Source organism: Rosa rugosa, chromosome 2 (genome assembly GCF_958449725.1).
Source record: "Rosa rugosa chromosome 2, drRosRugo1.1, whole genome shotgun sequence".
In the NCBI taxonomy this organism is placed as follows: domain Eukaryota; kingdom Viridiplantae; phylum Streptophyta; class Magnoliopsida; order Rosales; family Rosaceae; genus Rosa; species Rosa rugosa.
This window is the reverse complement of record NC_084821.1, coordinates 19,137,552-19,153,530: the sequence shown is the minus strand read 5'-3', so window position 1 is coordinate 19,153,530 and position 15,979 is coordinate 19,137,552. Positions and strand designations below refer to the sequence as shown.

The window sequence follows — 15,979 nt, the reverse complement described above, 5'->3', positions numbered from 1 at the left end:
CAAGTATAATAGGTTTTCCTCCAAATGGAACATTAGTCTGAGATGGACAGAGGTGTGATAATATATCCATAAGGGACTTGTTCAAAGATTCAAAACAATGTTTATTGGTCATTGGAGCTTCGTCCCAAATGATTAAATCAGCTTTTTCAATCAATTTTGCTAAATGAGTTCCCTTTTTTATTGAGCATATTGAAGATTCTGTTATAGCAAGAGGTATTTTAAATCTGGAATGAGCAGTTCTGCCATTTGGTAGTAATAGTGAAGCAATTCCAGATGAAGCCACTGCTAATACAATTTTTCCCTCAGAACGCAATTTACTGATTATTGTATGCCACAGGAAAGTTTTACCTGTTCCTCCATGACCATATACGAAAAAAAGTCCATAACTCTTATCAGAAACTGTTTGAATCACATTTTCATAGATAATTCTTTGGTCATCATTTAATTGCGGTACTAAAATTGAATGCTCTTTCTGCAAAGCAAGACAATCATAGTCCAATTCTTCTCTCAACAATTTGTTCTTTAGTTCCAGCATTTTGTGTTCATTCGGCATAGGCAATTTATGATCTTTTAAAGAGCTAGATGATGCGTTAAAGATTTGTTCTAATTCAAACAAAAGTGAATTTTGCAATTCTGAATCAGGTATAATTAAATTTGGCATCGTAAAATCTGACCGGATTTTGTATACAATGTCATCACACATATGTTGCCAGTGAGCATTAAAAAGTTGTTCTGGATTTGCTACATCACAAAATAATATGATTGTGACAAACAGATGGCGTAATTCTGAACATGATGCTGTGTACAAAGCATTTGTGAGAGCTTCAGACCATTCTTTATCATCGCCTAATAGTCCTATAGCTCGACATGCATCTTGATATGAAGGATATACAATATTGTCAATAGTTCTAACAGAAGTGTAATTTGAACATCCTCTTTGTGTATTTAAAAGTAATCTCAAATAATATAATTCACCAGATGTAGGATAAACATTAGCTATTCTGCCTATTGAATATCCTTTCTTTCGAGGCGTCCATAATTTGTTATGGTGATCCCAAACAAACTTTGATGGAAATTCTGCGTAAGTTAATGGTTTGGCTTCATGGTAATTTTCATTTGCTTTAAACCACGCTGTAAGCATTGTATCTTCTGAAGACTTATTTGAAATGATTGATTCAAGAGATTGAGACTCACTGAAGATGATATTTTGTTCCCCTGGCATATGCACTGGCAGTAATTCAACAGCTGGATGTCTAGAATGAATAGGATATTCAAATAATCTCCAAACTGCTTCAGGAGGAGATATGTATCGACAATTAAGATATGTTTGAATTTCATCATTTAAATTTTCTTTAAAGCCAACTCTAGCTCTATCGGGACCTTTATTAATGTATTTGAACAAATATTTGATTAACATTGATTGGGAGCAAGATTCAACATTTATATGAGCGTTGTATCTTAACAAAAGATCTCGATTATAAGGTACAACAAAACGATTATCGATTTGAACACCGTTTTTTATCACAAATTTTGTCTCATCATCACGACGTCTATATATGGGTGCAACATTTGTTTCAAAAATGGTGTTTGCCTTGTATGACTTTGGGAAGAATTTTGAACACTTGCCATCTCGCATACATGGAGCTTTTAAATTTAATTGTCCACAGGGGCCATGAATCATAAATTGACTAACAATTTTGTACAAAGATGGATCAGTATTTCTATCTGGTAATTCAGCACAAATGATAGAATCAATATCGGTTGCTGTAAAACATTTATAGTTTTTCTTCAGCCAAAATAACATGTGAGAATGAGGAAGACGTCTTTTTTGAAATTCAATCGTAGAAACATCTGTTGGTTGAAAAGTAAAAGAGAAGTTATAATATGTTAAAAAATTATACAGAAATAACTGAGGTAAATGTAAATATAAAACGGTAGATGATGAAAACTTACCTGCTTCAATTTCTCCGAATGGTTTACCGGATTTGATATATGAAAGAAGATCATCATGTTTCATTTTAAAAACTCTTGATACTATATCTGGTCTGTCTTCTGGTTTACAGCCATGTTTGTTTTCTAACGCTCTTGAAATTTCAGGCCATTTTACGTTACAGGTGAAAGTTATAAACAAATCAGGATGACCGTATTGTCGACAAATTGCCATAGCATCTTGATAATTTTTCATCATATATCGAGGACTTCCAGTATGTGAGCTAGGTAAAATCACTTTTTGTCCTAAATTACGGGCATCATTATCACCTCTTGATACAGCATCACATACACCTTTATAAGCATCGCTTCTCAAACTGCTTTGATTTTTTCTTAAAAAATGCAATCGACTTTCTTCTATAGTTGCGTAAGCATCAACCAAAAATTGTTGGAATAATCTGCCACCTTTTAGTAAAGTGTCTGACTGATTATATCTTTCTTGAACTTGATATGCTATAAAGCTTCGCATAGAGACCTTTTCACGCTTATATTGCCTGTTTCCTTTAGGTGGTAGCATTTTAAGTTCCGTTTTATAACCGTCTTCACCATATGGAAAAAGAATTGGATATTGTAGAGACATATATTTTGGATGTATTTTTGATATTCGTTCTAAACGTCCATCATGCGTCTCTGCTATAATGTCTTTGTCTAAATCATAAAGTCCAATATCACCAACCACTAAACCAGCAACTTCATCACATGTTGGTTGTTCATATTGTTTTTCTCGATTTTCTTCATGATCCAAGATAGTTAAATTTAAAGAACGTAAAGAATGATCATCATATTTATTTCTGACATTTCTGAAAAATCTGACCAACTCATTGACTTCATCGAACATTTTAATCAAGTCTCCTACAATTTCTGGATTGAGACCTTCAATAGCATGTAGTCGATTTGCAACTTCATTATGAGTGTCATATATATACAGCTGTGCAAATTTCGGAGATTCACCTTCAATAGGTAAGAGAGAACCCATTAGATGATGTACTTGGCCACTAATTTTAAAAATGTAGGGTCCGGATCCATCATTGATTGTTTCATCGATTTTAGCTCCCATCGACGTAAATGCAAACATAGAATTATAAGCTCGTATGTTTTCTCTAAAATGTCGACCATTATTCGGATCAAGCAAATGTTCCAAAAAAGGAGGTGTAGGAAGTGATGCTTCAAGTTTGATTCTACCTTCTTGACAACATTTTGTATATATTGGGGGGTTATTTTTGGACACTTGCTTTTTCGATTCATTTAACCAGAATAAAGCGTTGCAGTCGATACAAACATAACTCATATCTCCAATATCTGAGTACACCGAGGTTTCTCCTGTCCACGGAAAACAAAAGAAACATATTAATTGAAAAGTATACGTGCATGTACAATAAATATTGAAGATGATTTAAAAAATTGATATGTTTAGACTTTAGAGTTGGACAAAGTATTTGAAAAGTATCTAGTCGCACCACATCTTTTTCTTTGATAGAATGCTTGTCCAATACTGTTTCCACATGAAGTTGCATTTTCAGGTTCTCTATTATTGGATGTGCTTGCATATGTACTGATATTTGCAGCATTTTCAGGTTCTTTAGTAATGGATGTGCTAGTATATGGATTGATATTTGCAGTGGACGCATATTTGTTTCGTTTCCTACTGCAAACTTCGTCTGCAATATTTTCAGTGCTTTGCAAGGACACATTTCTTCTAATTTTTCTCTGCCGAGGGGTAGCACCAGAATTTTTCACACACTGTAAATGCACATCTCCTGTAACTCTTCTTTGCCGACGCGTCATAGCTGCAAACAAAAGTTTGACTGTCAAATTCAATAGTATAGCATCTCAAGTTGTATTCAATTTGGTCAATAGAGACTGAAAGCTTACCGAGTTGACACAAAATGTTCACCATATATACAATTTTGGCTAACACAGTTTAAAATTGTCACATCCCATATTACTTTCAAACCAACCATTTTTAATGACTATTTAAGATAAATAGAAGTGACTTGGATTTGTCAAGACTTTCATTTCTTCACATCTACACAGATACAGAAATTAAACAATCATACATCTCATACAAAATTATTAAAATTTCAGTCTCTAACCTAAAATCATCAAAATCTGATCAGCTAGAAACCACGGAAGCAATGAAGTAAATGTAATTAATCCACATTGGTTAAAAATCCATACCGGGATCTGAAACAGTTGGACAATTTGACAGCAGACTATTCCTGAAATCTGCAAAATGAAAAAGAAGTGTTTAATTCACAAACAAAAAATACAAAGGTCCTTCAATTGATAGACGAAGTTTGTTGCTGTCCTTTAAAATTGCTTTTGATGAAGGAAAGTACATTGATTTCAAAATGTAAACGGTGGGGCAGATACAAAAAATGTGGTAAAGGAAAGCAGTATTACTTTTGACGTTAAAAAAAAAAAAAAAAGTGCAGGATATCAAAAGATCTTAAGAATTGTACGATACAAAACTAAAATCTGTAAATTGGGTTACAAAACTTTTTAAACTTGAGCTGCTAAGGATTATCGATGAATGAATATATTTCAACTTGTCTATACTAAAGTTCAAATTATACCCCTAACCATACTCTATACAAAAACCAACCATTCCTACAAATAAGTTTTGAATGTTCATTGTAATAAGAGTATATGCAATTCACATTGTTCTAAAATCTATACCTGAATTTAAAACAGTTAAACAATTTGCCAGCACACTGTTCCCAGAATCTGTAGAATGAAATAACAGAATTTAGAGAATTCGACACTATAACGGTTATACAAACTATAAACTGAATACACAAAAGGAAATAATGAATGCAGACGAAACCAACAACCAAGCTAATAAAACTGTAGGATTTATACCTGAATAAGAGTAACAAATCAAGATAGCATTAACCAATAGACAGAGGAACAGTGGCAGCAGAATGACGCGTAAACTCTTTCGCATAGAATCTGCAAAAGCCAAAGAAAACAATAATAAAAACCTGAAATTAATTATGAAAATACCAACATTAACTTTAATACAGAGTTTCTATAAGCAAAAGCATCAATAACACTCTGTCACTGATCTAAAAGTAAAAATTGATAAAATGAAAAGCTATTATCATCCAGCAATACAGTGAATTACACTTAAAATTTGACTGCGTAATTTAGCTCTAAGCTTGAAAAGTATTTGCCAATCTCTGAGCAACCTAACAAAAACTATACACCACTTAAGATTCGTGTAATTAAATTCGATGTGCATCTATAGAATTTCAGACAAAACAATACAGCAAATAAAAGATATTAATCCACACACACCTACAACTTATCTTCAGTGCTCAATACCAGGTGTGCAACATTGCATCATGCACAAACCAGAATCCAAAATCTAAACAATATAGTACTCCTTTTTCCCAACACATGACCCAAGAATATTCCAGATAATCTCCATCAAAAAACCTAAGACAAATATCAAAAGCACATCAAAAAACTCAAAAGGATTGACTTCCGTTTGATTTTTAATCTCAATGTAGATATCTATTTCCAAACCAAATGAAAACTAATGTCTTCTAAGGAACAAACTCGTTCATCTTATAACCATTATAGGTTATCTCTCCTCGAAGTTAAAAATTTGTGAATAAGTAATTACCCCTTATAAGAGTTTAAATACAGAACTACCTTTGCTTGCACTTGAACTACCTTGTGATCCTACAAAACCAAATACAGAACCACTACACAATTCCACCACAAAAGTCCATAGCTATCCCTGCTCTCTATTAACCACCATAACCAAACAGCTTTTCCTGGATTCCATGCTCCCTTTCCAAAGCACCAATGCACTCACTGGTAACCCCAAAACCATGTACTACTGATAACCCCAAAACCATAAATACTCCGAAACAACCAAATATATAATTTGCCTAAACATACAGAGCATATCAATTTTATTTTTTTTCACACTTTTTGCTAAAATCAACTCTGGGTACCATTGAGCCAGCAATCAAATATATGGTGTAAAGGCAAATCAATCAACTCTATGATTGTTAAAATTCAATTATTTTTGATAGCAAGCATATCACCGCTACCTTAAGCACTGAACAATCAAACTTAATATGAGCATTTTCCATTTCTATGGCCCAAGTCGTATATAGAACGAAAAAAAATCAAATGGTAGATAAGGAGACAACAGCAAAATTCCCTGGTCCAAGTTCTGCATAAAAAGACACTAAACTGCTCTAACAGCTCTTTCCAACAAAAATGGCAGAAGTTAAGCCTTTAGGACATGGTAATTCATTGAATACACAACAAACCAAATCACACAGACGCTGAAGCCATTAGCAAAACTCAGTTCATTATGTAACAACAAAAAAATCATCATGAAACAATAGAATATGAAAAAAAAAACCATTGGTTAAATGAGCAGAAATAGAGCAAAAAATCACAACCTATTGCAAGCCTTAAAATTGAAGGGTATATTAAGAAATAGGTCTTCTCCATCACCTTGTTTTAAGAAATCTTTTAAGAATCCTAAATGAGCATAAATAGAGCAAAAAATCACAGACATATTGCAAGCCTTAAAATCGAAGCAAAGGTCCTCTTCGCCGAATCTATTCCTGCACAAAAGAACAACATGCATGAAAAAAAAAAAAAAAAATTGAACAATCGTCGGTAAAAACCCAGAATTCGCCCACCTAATTACTTTGCGGATGACGAATCAAAAGCAAACAACTGGAAAAGAAAGACATAGTCAAAGACAATTGGAAAGAAGGAACAAAAGCAAAACCCCGATTATCTGACCACAATTACCTTGATCCAAATCCAAATTCGCAAATCGCAAGCAACAGCTCCTCTCTGCGCTAATAACTGTGGATCAACAAACAAACCAAAGCAGTACTCTTCGCTCTGAGAGAGATCCAAAAGCGTTTTGGGGGGCAAATATTGAGAAGGATCGGTTTACTGTTAAGGGATTCGTGTAGAAGGATCGGTTCACTGTTTTGGGGCTCTGATGATGTTGAGACGCATATAGCGAGATATTTTTCTTTTTTAGAGGAGGATTGATGTCTATCTCTTTTGGGGGCAAATCCGGAAAATCACTGTAGTACTATTCATTGAACAGTACCATTCTCATTTTACTTTTATATATGTATAATATAATTGTGTTCTATTGCATATTGAATGTTGGTGATATAACAATTGGGAAAAGAATATACTATGATCAGTTCTCAAGAAACAAGTTAGGATTTTGTCAAAGAAGAGAATTTTTTTTTCCTCTTTATTTGTATGTGTCCTAATTAGTCATTTTATATGTGTTGACTAAAACCAAATGTTACTTGAAAAAAAAAAAATCCAAATAGTAATTTAGAGGTATGAATAGAATCACTCTTTTCTCAAACACATTTGTATAGCAAATGTACTTACAAAAATGGATAAACTATTTGCCAAAATTGTTAACCTCAGTTTCAATAGTGAGATGAAGGATAAGGCCCACTGGGCCTGGGCCTCTTCTCTAACTTTTTGAAATTGGAAGGAGAAATTCATATTTTCAATATCCATACCTAACTAATTACATAGTAGAGTGGAGAGCGACACAAGAGAGTAGTGAGTTGTGATAGCTGTGAGCAATAATGGAGTGGAAGGGAAATGCTAACATCAAGGCTAATAGATGAAGTGCCATGAGGTAAAATCAACCAATCTTCTTTGCCCAACTCTGGAACAATCCTAAATTCCTAATTGAATCACACGTAAATTCTAGATTTCAAGATACTTGAAAAGAAAAAGACGGGATGAAATCTTGCTTTTGAATTTGTGATATAATCTGAATTTGATATATACATTGCGTTCAGCTTTCGATTTGTCTTTGCTTAATACAGAGTAAATTACAGGGTCTCCGTAAGCTTTAGAGAAAATGTGATGTTCGTTAGGCATATCCTAATGTTGAAAAATTTAGTAATCTAAGAGACATGCATGAAATTACAATTGAAAGATTGGTGCTCCCTCTATTGTTGGGGTCGAGGAACCTCTTTTGATTGTGTTCCTGCTGTCCAGGAGGAAATCAGGCATTGTTGAGGGATTTCTTTTTTCATCAGTTCCACAATTTTGAAATTATGTCATCATCTTCCTTTCTTCCCTGATGTTGGCATCTTATTTCCGGATAAGGCTAGGCAATTATCACAAATGGTACCTGAACTTATCCTCTATCTTATCGATGATACCTGAACTTCAATGTTGATCATAACCAGTACCTGAACTTTTCTATTTTATTTCAAATGGTACCTGAACTTCAATGTTGATCATAACCAGTACGGAACATTAACGGAAGTTAGTGATAGGTACCATTTGAAATGAAATCGAAAAGTTCAGGTACTGATTGTGATCAAAATTGAAGTTCAGGTACCATCGATAAGATAGATGATAAGTTCAGGTACCATTTGTGATAATAACCCTTCCGGATATATTGACCATGACCCAAGAATTGATCCCTTAAAAATAAGGGTATCTGACCTGAGAGCTTGTTATTAGAGAGATACAAAGTTCCTGAAGCAGTGAGCTCGGAAAGAATATTCGGGATTGGTCCTTTAAAAAGGTTGCCGTTGAAAGCAATCTGCAAAGATTTTGTCATCCTTGGAATTTCACCACTCTAAGTGAATGAGGTTCCAACAAAGAAGTCATTGAGGCAATAGTGTTCAATGTTTTAAAAAGCTGAGGCGTAGGCCGAGGCGTTTTTCAGTGAGCCTCAAGAAGGCGTTCGCCTTGAGGTGTAAGGCGTAAGCCTTACATATAAAAGACCTATATTGATGTAATTATTACTCTTATATATACCACATTAAGAGTAACCAAAAGAACATTATTAATTGTCATTCACTCATAATAAATAAAGTACTAGAACCATATGATTCAACAAAATCACCAACATAAAATGATATCAAAGATAGTTGAAAGACCAAAGATAAAGAACAATTGTTGAAATTTACTTCATGCTTGGAAATCATCATCCTCATCAACTAGGAGATCACAATTGGTATTATACACAAGAGACAATCATATACTATTTTGGGGCAGCATATCAATTAACACTCAATTAACACAATTATTATAATGACGGCAGATCAATTAACACAAGAGACAATCATATACTACTTGGCCTCAATATAGTAAACCTAGTTCAGCTCCGATTCATATCATCACTGACTCTCTATGAGAGCATCAACTTTCATCATTCTGATGCATTACCATACACCAAATCACCAATACCTATAGTTATCTACACAAGGGAGTCCAATTATCAATGGCAAAGAATAATAAAAAAAGTCAAATTGCCTCAATATCTTCCAACTACTACTTCAAAAGAGAAAGACCGAGAACATGGCTCAAAAGGCTGCTGGAGAAGAACCCCTTCCTTAAGAGGATCCTTTAAACCCCATTTTCAAGCCACTCCCCGAGCCTTCACGGTTGGACAGCTTTTTGATAACAAATCAAATCTCAAACTACTGCAACCAAATTAATGGGGTTGCTGGACAAAGCTTCAGTAGATTATATTTGACGAACGCACCAGATTACATACAACTTAAATCACCAAATTACATATTACTTAAAAGTTCCTTACTATGCAATCAACCCATCAACAAATGATGCCCAAAAGTAAGGCACATTTACTCAGACCCAGATACATATATGACTGTCTAGACGGGAACAACTCAAACCCAGAAAAATATAGCCTTGGTTCAAACACTATTTCAAGATTTATAATGGAATCAATTGGAATCATACCTTCAAATGGCCTGTTGCTAATCGAACTCCAATACCTTCAAATGGCCTGCTGCAAATCGAACTCCAATACCTTCAAATTGACTGCTGCGAATCGAAATCGAACTCCTAACTCGAACTCTGGGTTAGGGATCAAATTTGCTACCTTTTGGATGAGAGAGGGCTAAAATCGGCTCTCCAACACTCAATTACTTTGGGGTCGTGACCTAGAAAGGCTTTAAACCTAATCCGTTTCAAAACGACGTCATTTTTCATTTGTGGCTGCGAGTACGCCTTTGGCGCCTTGGGCATCGCCTTTCACGCCTTGGTCGACGCCTCAGCAGCCTCATCGCCTAACCATTGAAACACACTCAATTTCAGGCCAGATTTTCGCTTTTTGAGCTTTTAATTCATTGATAATGTTGGGGATACTGCTGATTGTTGCCTTGTAAGTTCATGTTAATAAGATTGTTGCCACTCAAATGATTTTGCCCAACTTGAGGTTCCAACAAAGAACTCATTGAGGCAGTAGTGTTGGGGATACTGCTGAGATTGTTGCCTTTTAAGTTCATGTGACCCAAGATTCTACGAGTTTGAAACTGCAGTACATGTTGGTGCTGAACCATTCCGACCATTCCAACTGATATCCCAAATGGTATTGAACCTCTCAAGTGATTTTGTGCAACCCGAGGTTCCAACAAAGAACTCATTCAGGCAATAGTGATACTGGTGAGATTGTTGCCTTGTAAGGTCATATTAATAAGATTCTGCAATTTTGAAACTGCAGTTTGTATTGAACCATTCAGACCATTCCAACTGATATTCGATGGAGACAAAGGTTCGATGGTGGGAGAAGTTTTGTTGTCTCCCTTTTCCTGTATTTTCTGGTTAACTTTTCATTGTATAAAAAATTAAAGTTGCTACATGTTGATATCTTTTGGTCACATAAGATGCAAATAGGCTGCGGAGTTCATGCGGATGGACAGTACCACTTCTCATATCAAAATTAAAAAAGCCTCCGTGTTCAGACAGTGTGCTCATATGTTGCAGAGAAAGAATTGTTATTCCGGTACTGAGCACAACTAGCTAGGGCATCTCTTGATCGAATGTTAAACAATCTATTCTAAGGTCTGCAATTTAAGCTCCCCTTATCAATTTTTGTTGCATGTGCGGCTGGTACTCTTATTGGCCTATAAGACACCCTTCGACTCTCAGTTGTTCCTCTCAGTCCAGATTTGCCCAAAGACACAAGTTGAACAAGTGGCTATGTTTGTTCATGTTTCTCTTGATGCCAACACAAACAACTGAAGGTGGGCTCATCTCCTTCTCCACTCGAAACAATGACCACGGACACCGCCCATTCCCAATACATTTAAAATGTAACCTATTTATACTAGCAAGTAGCACCTGTTCTCAACGTCTGAGCATAAAGAAAATGGAATTTCATATTTTTCCACTCTTGAATTGGAATATTGGATGCTTTCAATTTCTGGGTAAAACTTTCAAACTCTTAAGATATGCAGTTTGTATTTTACAAATATGCTGCTCTCATTCTTAACTCGTGCCTTGGGGAGGCATAAATGACCACCTTATGAGTAAAAAACTACACATGCAGTTCAAAGGAAATTAGAACGCAGAGAAAAAGAAAAAACAAAGGCCACATAAATAAGAAACAAAAGATAAAAAAAATATATATAATAAGGCAACTGAAGAAAAGAGTACAGTAAATAGAAAGAGGTAGGAGCAAACAATGGCGGAGCTAAGATTTCAGAATGGGGTGGGCTAAAATTTTTTTAATAAAAGTTTACTAATTCTTGTCATTTTTTTTTTTAAGTTTTACAAACCACATCTTAGATTAAACACATATCAAACAATCAAATAGTTAACTAATTAAAAGAAATTAACATTATAACATTTGATAGAAGTTCGAAAACAAAGTCTAAGACAAAAAGAACATACCTACTCAAATTGCATCCTACGCTCTTGAATAGAAGCAAAATATTTAATTATTGATCAGCAAAAACAAACAAATCTATAATCCCAAACCTTAATTGAAAAAGAAAAATACAATCTAAGAAAATGATAAAGAATCCAATAATAATGACTCCAGTCAAACGTTGATCACTTGGTCAATAAATTTTTTTATATATATACCTAGGTTGAATCTTTTAGGGTTTTTGGTGAAAGCAAGCAAGCGGGTTAATTATATATGTATGTATACCTAATATACACGGCTTTGATTCAAAGCCTTTGAAGATGTCCTGGGGTTAATTATATATGTATATATACCTAATATACACCGCTTTGATTCAAAGCCTTTGAAGTTGCCCTGGGGTTAATTATATATGTATGTATACCTAATATACACGGCTTTGATTCAAAGCCTTTGAAGATGTCCTGGGGTTAATTATATATGTATATATACCTAATATACACCGCTTTGATTCAAAGCCTTTGAAGTTGCCTTGGGGTTAATTATATATGTATATATACCTAATATACCAACACCGCAAAACATCTACGCCTTTCAAACAAAGTCAGAAAGCTAATATTATAGTATATTGATACAGTAGCAATAGGCCAATAGTGCGATGGGACTCATGGATTTGATTAACTGATTAAGCAATTGTGAACTAAAAACAAAAAGCATATAAATTAAAAAAATAAGATGTGCAAAAGATCATATAACCAAGAGAAATAGAGGATGAGCTTCTACCTGAAGAGTGAAGAGGTCAAGAGGGAGAACGTTGGTCGACAGATTGGACAGAACACCAAACGTCTGGGAGACTGGGACTTATTGATTTTGGAGAAACAGTGAGAGAAAAAAGAGAAAAAAAATTTGACCTAATTACTTAAATAAAAAAGATCTTTTTATGGGACTATGTCTTTTAAAGTAGAATAGAAAATAAAATCAAATCAAATACTTCAAGAAAAGAAATAATATATATGTGACTAAAAAAAGAAAAAAGATAATATATGTACCAAGTTTAATAATATATGGGCTAAGTATAAAAATTTGGGGTGGGCTAGTTTTTAATATTTAATTTGTTAAACTAAAATTAAGCTATTAAGTAATGTTTTTTCAAAATTTGGGGTGCGCTGTAGCCCACTCGAGCCCGTGTGTAGCTATGCCTTTGGGAGCAAAGGTTGATAGGTCATATAATACTGGAGTATTTACTAAGACACAACCAGAAGTAGTTTCAAACACAGGCTTTTCTGCATTTTGCAAGAGAGCCAAACATATTTCTGCGTTTAGGCTTTACTGCAACAGATTTTTATCTACAATCATATAGCTTCAATTACCAATGCTTCTAAACACAGGACATGAACTAAAATTCTTGTAAAACCTAAACATGCATCTGCATAAACTCGAAATGGCATGTTGTTGCCCTATGAAACATCATAAACTCCGTGTATAACTCCTCCTGTTCCGGATACAAAAGATGAAGACCTGTAGAAATCGTCATCTTACTCAACAGATGACCATTCTTCAACAGATACCTTATCATTTCCATCTCAACTGGCAATCCCTTGAATCCCTTCAAGGAGATAGTCCTCAGATGTGATGACAAACAAATAGGCACATTACTTGGTGGATTCCAGTGAAGCTCTGCAAATTCGGAGTGACCTTCAGCTCTCTGATCATGAAAAAAGAATCAACTTTTAGAAGAGGCACCTTGGTATAAAGTTGCAGTTTATGGAAACAGAACTTACATCTTCTAAGACAAGATCTTCGAGACTAGGTGCACTGTTGAGAAAAACAGCTAGCAATTCCCAGCAACTGGGATCCCAAAAAGCCAGCCTCAATTGGTTCACATTACGAAAAAGAGGGGGATGCCAATCCTTAGGGAGATGCAAATCCTTGGGGAAAGATACAAGTATCGATTAGACAAAAACTTGTGCGGAAATTAAAAAGTTGCACAATATACTAGATCAAATCATACATTACCAAGAACAAGCATAAGTATGGGTAACAAACAGATTAGAATGAATGAATCAATGAATAGTAAGACATATGGAAGTGTCATATAATTTGGATGTCCAAAAAGGAGAGTGCACAAATCTTCCTAATGTGCATTTAGAAGTGAATAATGAAGCTTTTATTTCAGTTTTATATAAAAACAAAATTAGTAATTAAAAACTGATGCCTATCATTCATTCCTTCAACTGTCCAACTTCAAGGGGAAAGAAAATTATTTCTTTCTCCTAGAGTATTCGGAACCAAATGTATTGTAAACAAACAAAAGATGGGATATACTCACCTCCAAGTAATGAGCCGAAAGGGATAGAGATTTAACATCAGAAACTTGATCCAGAAGTGCCATTGCAAAGTTAGAAAGATCAAGCTGTCCTACTATTTTGAAGTATTCTCTGAAAGCAATATTGGCATTGACTAGGGATTTTGCACTCCCCATTAGAAAACAATTGGTCAAACCAAGCCGCTTGAGATCAAGGTTTTCAAGCTTTGGGGCATCTATAGAAACATCGAGAAACTCCCATATATTTTCCAAATCTATTCTCAATGTCGTCAGTTCCGGAGCAGAGATCATAAAACTGTACTTACCACTACGACTGTCACCGTCAATGGTTCCATCTATAGTCAAACCTTCAAGTACAGGGCAGCAAGAGAAAAGCTTCTGCATTACTTCCTGGTCAGGTTCAGAAACTGATACGTGGAGGAACTTGAGACTTGGGAAAGAGCCTGATGTAGGAGGATCACAGGTGATCTGCCAGAATGTCAGAGTCAGTTTCAAAACCTCAAGGGTTTTGCACCGAAAGATGCACTCAGGAAACATAAAATTTTCCTCCCCACCTTCAAATCTAATACGAAGATCAAGCTCAACAACATTACGCCAAACAGCAGTGCAAATCCAATCCGCAATGCAAGGTAAACACTTGGGACAGGAAATGTTAAGACGGAATTTTTGTATGTCTAATGCATCACGAAAGTAGAGTACACGGCTGACAAACGTTGCAAAATGAGGACCACCTTTATACTTCCGAAATTCCCTTTTGCTGTCAAAGTCTAGATTCTTAAGCTCTCTCCACACTTTCTTCCACCTTTTAGACAAAATGGTGGTTCTGACAGCATCTACCATCGGAAGGAAGGAGAATATGTGATGAACAAGTTCACCTGGTAATTCACTGATCCTATCTTGGTTTCTTGCTCGAGGGTTTTCCATAGAAACCATTTATAACCTATCATTACCAAAGTTACATATAAAATCAAGATCAAATGGAAATCAAAGCCAATTCTAACTACCCAATCAGCACCACCTTAGTAAAAATTAACATCAAGTGCAAATGAAAAAGAACCCATTTTTAACTATCAGTACCATTGCCAAAGTTATATATAAACTCAAGAACCAATGGAAATCGAACCCATTTCTAACTACCCCTCAGTATCATCACTACCTCGGTTAAAATTAACATAAGCATCAAATGTAACTCCAACCCATTTCTACCTACCCATATAAACCCAATCATTATCAGCTCAAATTTATTGAAATCAGAAACAGGGTCTGCAATTAAAACCCATTTCTTGGTTGAAATTAAAGCTGTACGTGTAAAAGGAATATGAAAGGAGGAAAATTTACCTGAACTGATGTGAAATGAAGATGTTGGTAATTTGCAGAGAGATTCGAAGAAGTCGGTGTCTGCATTCAAGCCATCCGGAGCATTTGGGTTGCTTAGGGTTTCAGTTGTTGTGAAATTAACGCCTGAAACTCGAAGATGCGACTACAGAAATTCAAGAACTCCTTCCTTCTCTGAGTTTTAGGGACCGAAATATCATAAAGGGTTTATGGTTTAAGAAGAATACGGTAAAGGCGCCTAAACATTACCAACTGGTATTTGGTAAAATAGAAACTGAGCATATTTAGTAGGGGTGGGCGCGGGTCGGCCCGGGTCGGTTATGGGCCAAAACCGCATCCGATCCGCATTCTTCGGTGGACTTAATTTTTGGACCGGAAACTGAATCTTAAACGGCTGGGCCGAAAAAATCGGGTGACCCGAATTTTCAGGTCGGCCCGGTTCGGTTTCGGTTGATCGGCAGTCGTTGGTAGGCGGCATTGATCTGCGTTGGTCGGCGTTGATCGACGTTGGTCGTCGTCCTCAGTATGAGAGTCTGAGAGATATGAGATGAGAGGGTCGAAGTCGTCGTCCCAAGTATGAGTATGAGTCTGAGAGAGATGAGAGATATACAAGAGAGATGAGAGAGGAGAGAGATGAGACAGGTGAGAGCAACGTGAGAGAGATGAGAGAG

General features: G+C 35.4%; 2 protein-coding genes across 3 annotated transcripts; both read right to left on the bottom strand.

Moving 5' to 3' along the window:
* Positions 1–201: 201 nt before the first annotated feature.
* Positions 202–6,959, bottom strand: LOC133730499 (uncharacterized). The gene is made up of 9 exons (XM_062158077.1): positions 6,778–6,959; positions 6,472–6,584; positions 4,852–4,941; positions 4,669–4,716; positions 4,168–4,215; positions 3,447–3,776; positions 1,954–3,309; positions 349–1,764; positions 202–239 (listed from the first exon to the last, which is right to left on the bottom strand). Exons 2-9 carry the CDS (start codon positions 6,533–6,535, stop codon positions 202–204), a joined length of 3,390 nt encoding a protein of 1,129 aa, XP_062014061.1. The 5' UTR covers positions 6,536–6,584; positions 6,778–6,959.
* A 5,898-nt stretch (positions 6,960–12,857) lies between these two features.
* Positions 12,858–15,870, bottom strand: LOC133732740 (FBD-associated F-box protein At4g10400-like). Of its 2 annotated transcripts, none has more exons than XM_062160323.1 (4): positions 15,312–15,870; positions 13,977–14,913; positions 13,429–13,575; positions 12,858–13,352 (listed from the first exon to the last, which is right to left on the bottom strand). In XM_062160323.1, the coding sequence occupies exons 2-4, from the start codon at positions 14,904–14,906 to the stop codon at positions 13,062–13,064; spliced, it is 1,368 nt and encodes a 455-aa protein (XP_062016307.1). In that variant the 5' UTR covers positions 14,907–14,913; positions 15,312–15,870; the 3' UTR covers positions 12,858–13,061. The 2 variants fall into 2 exon arrangements, with proteins under 2 accessions (XP_062016307.1, XP_062016308.1); XM_062160324.1 differs by lacking the exon at positions 15,312–15,870 and having other exon boundaries at positions 13,977–14,441; positions 14,528–14,696.
* Positions 15,871–15,979: the final 109 nt, after the last annotated feature.

Coding starts and splice junctions, on each gene's coding strand:
- LOC133730499 (XM_062158077.1), bottom strand. CDS start 6,535: ATGTCTGTGATTTTTTGCTCTATTTATGCTCATTTAGGATTCTTAAAA. Junction 4,717..4,851: donor GATTTGTTACTCTTATTCAG/GTATAAATCCTA, acceptor TTCATTCTACAG/ATTCTGGGAACAGTGTGCTG. Junction 3,310..3,446: donor CTATCAAAGAAAAAGATGTG/GTGCGACTAGAT, acceptor TTCCGTGGACAG/GAGAAACCTCGGTGTACTCA.
- LOC133732740 (XM_062160323.1), bottom strand. CDS start 14,906: ATGGTTTCTATGGAAAACCCTCGAGCAAGAAACCAAGATAGGATCAGT. Junction 13,576..13,976: donor TTTCGGCTCATTACTTGGAG/GTGAGTATATCC, acceptor TCTTTCCCCAAG/GATTTGCATCTCCCTAAGGA. Junction 13,353..13,428: donor AAGATCTTGTCTTAGAAGAT/GTAAGTTCTGTT, acceptor TTTCATGATCAG/AGAGCTGAAGGTCACTCCGA.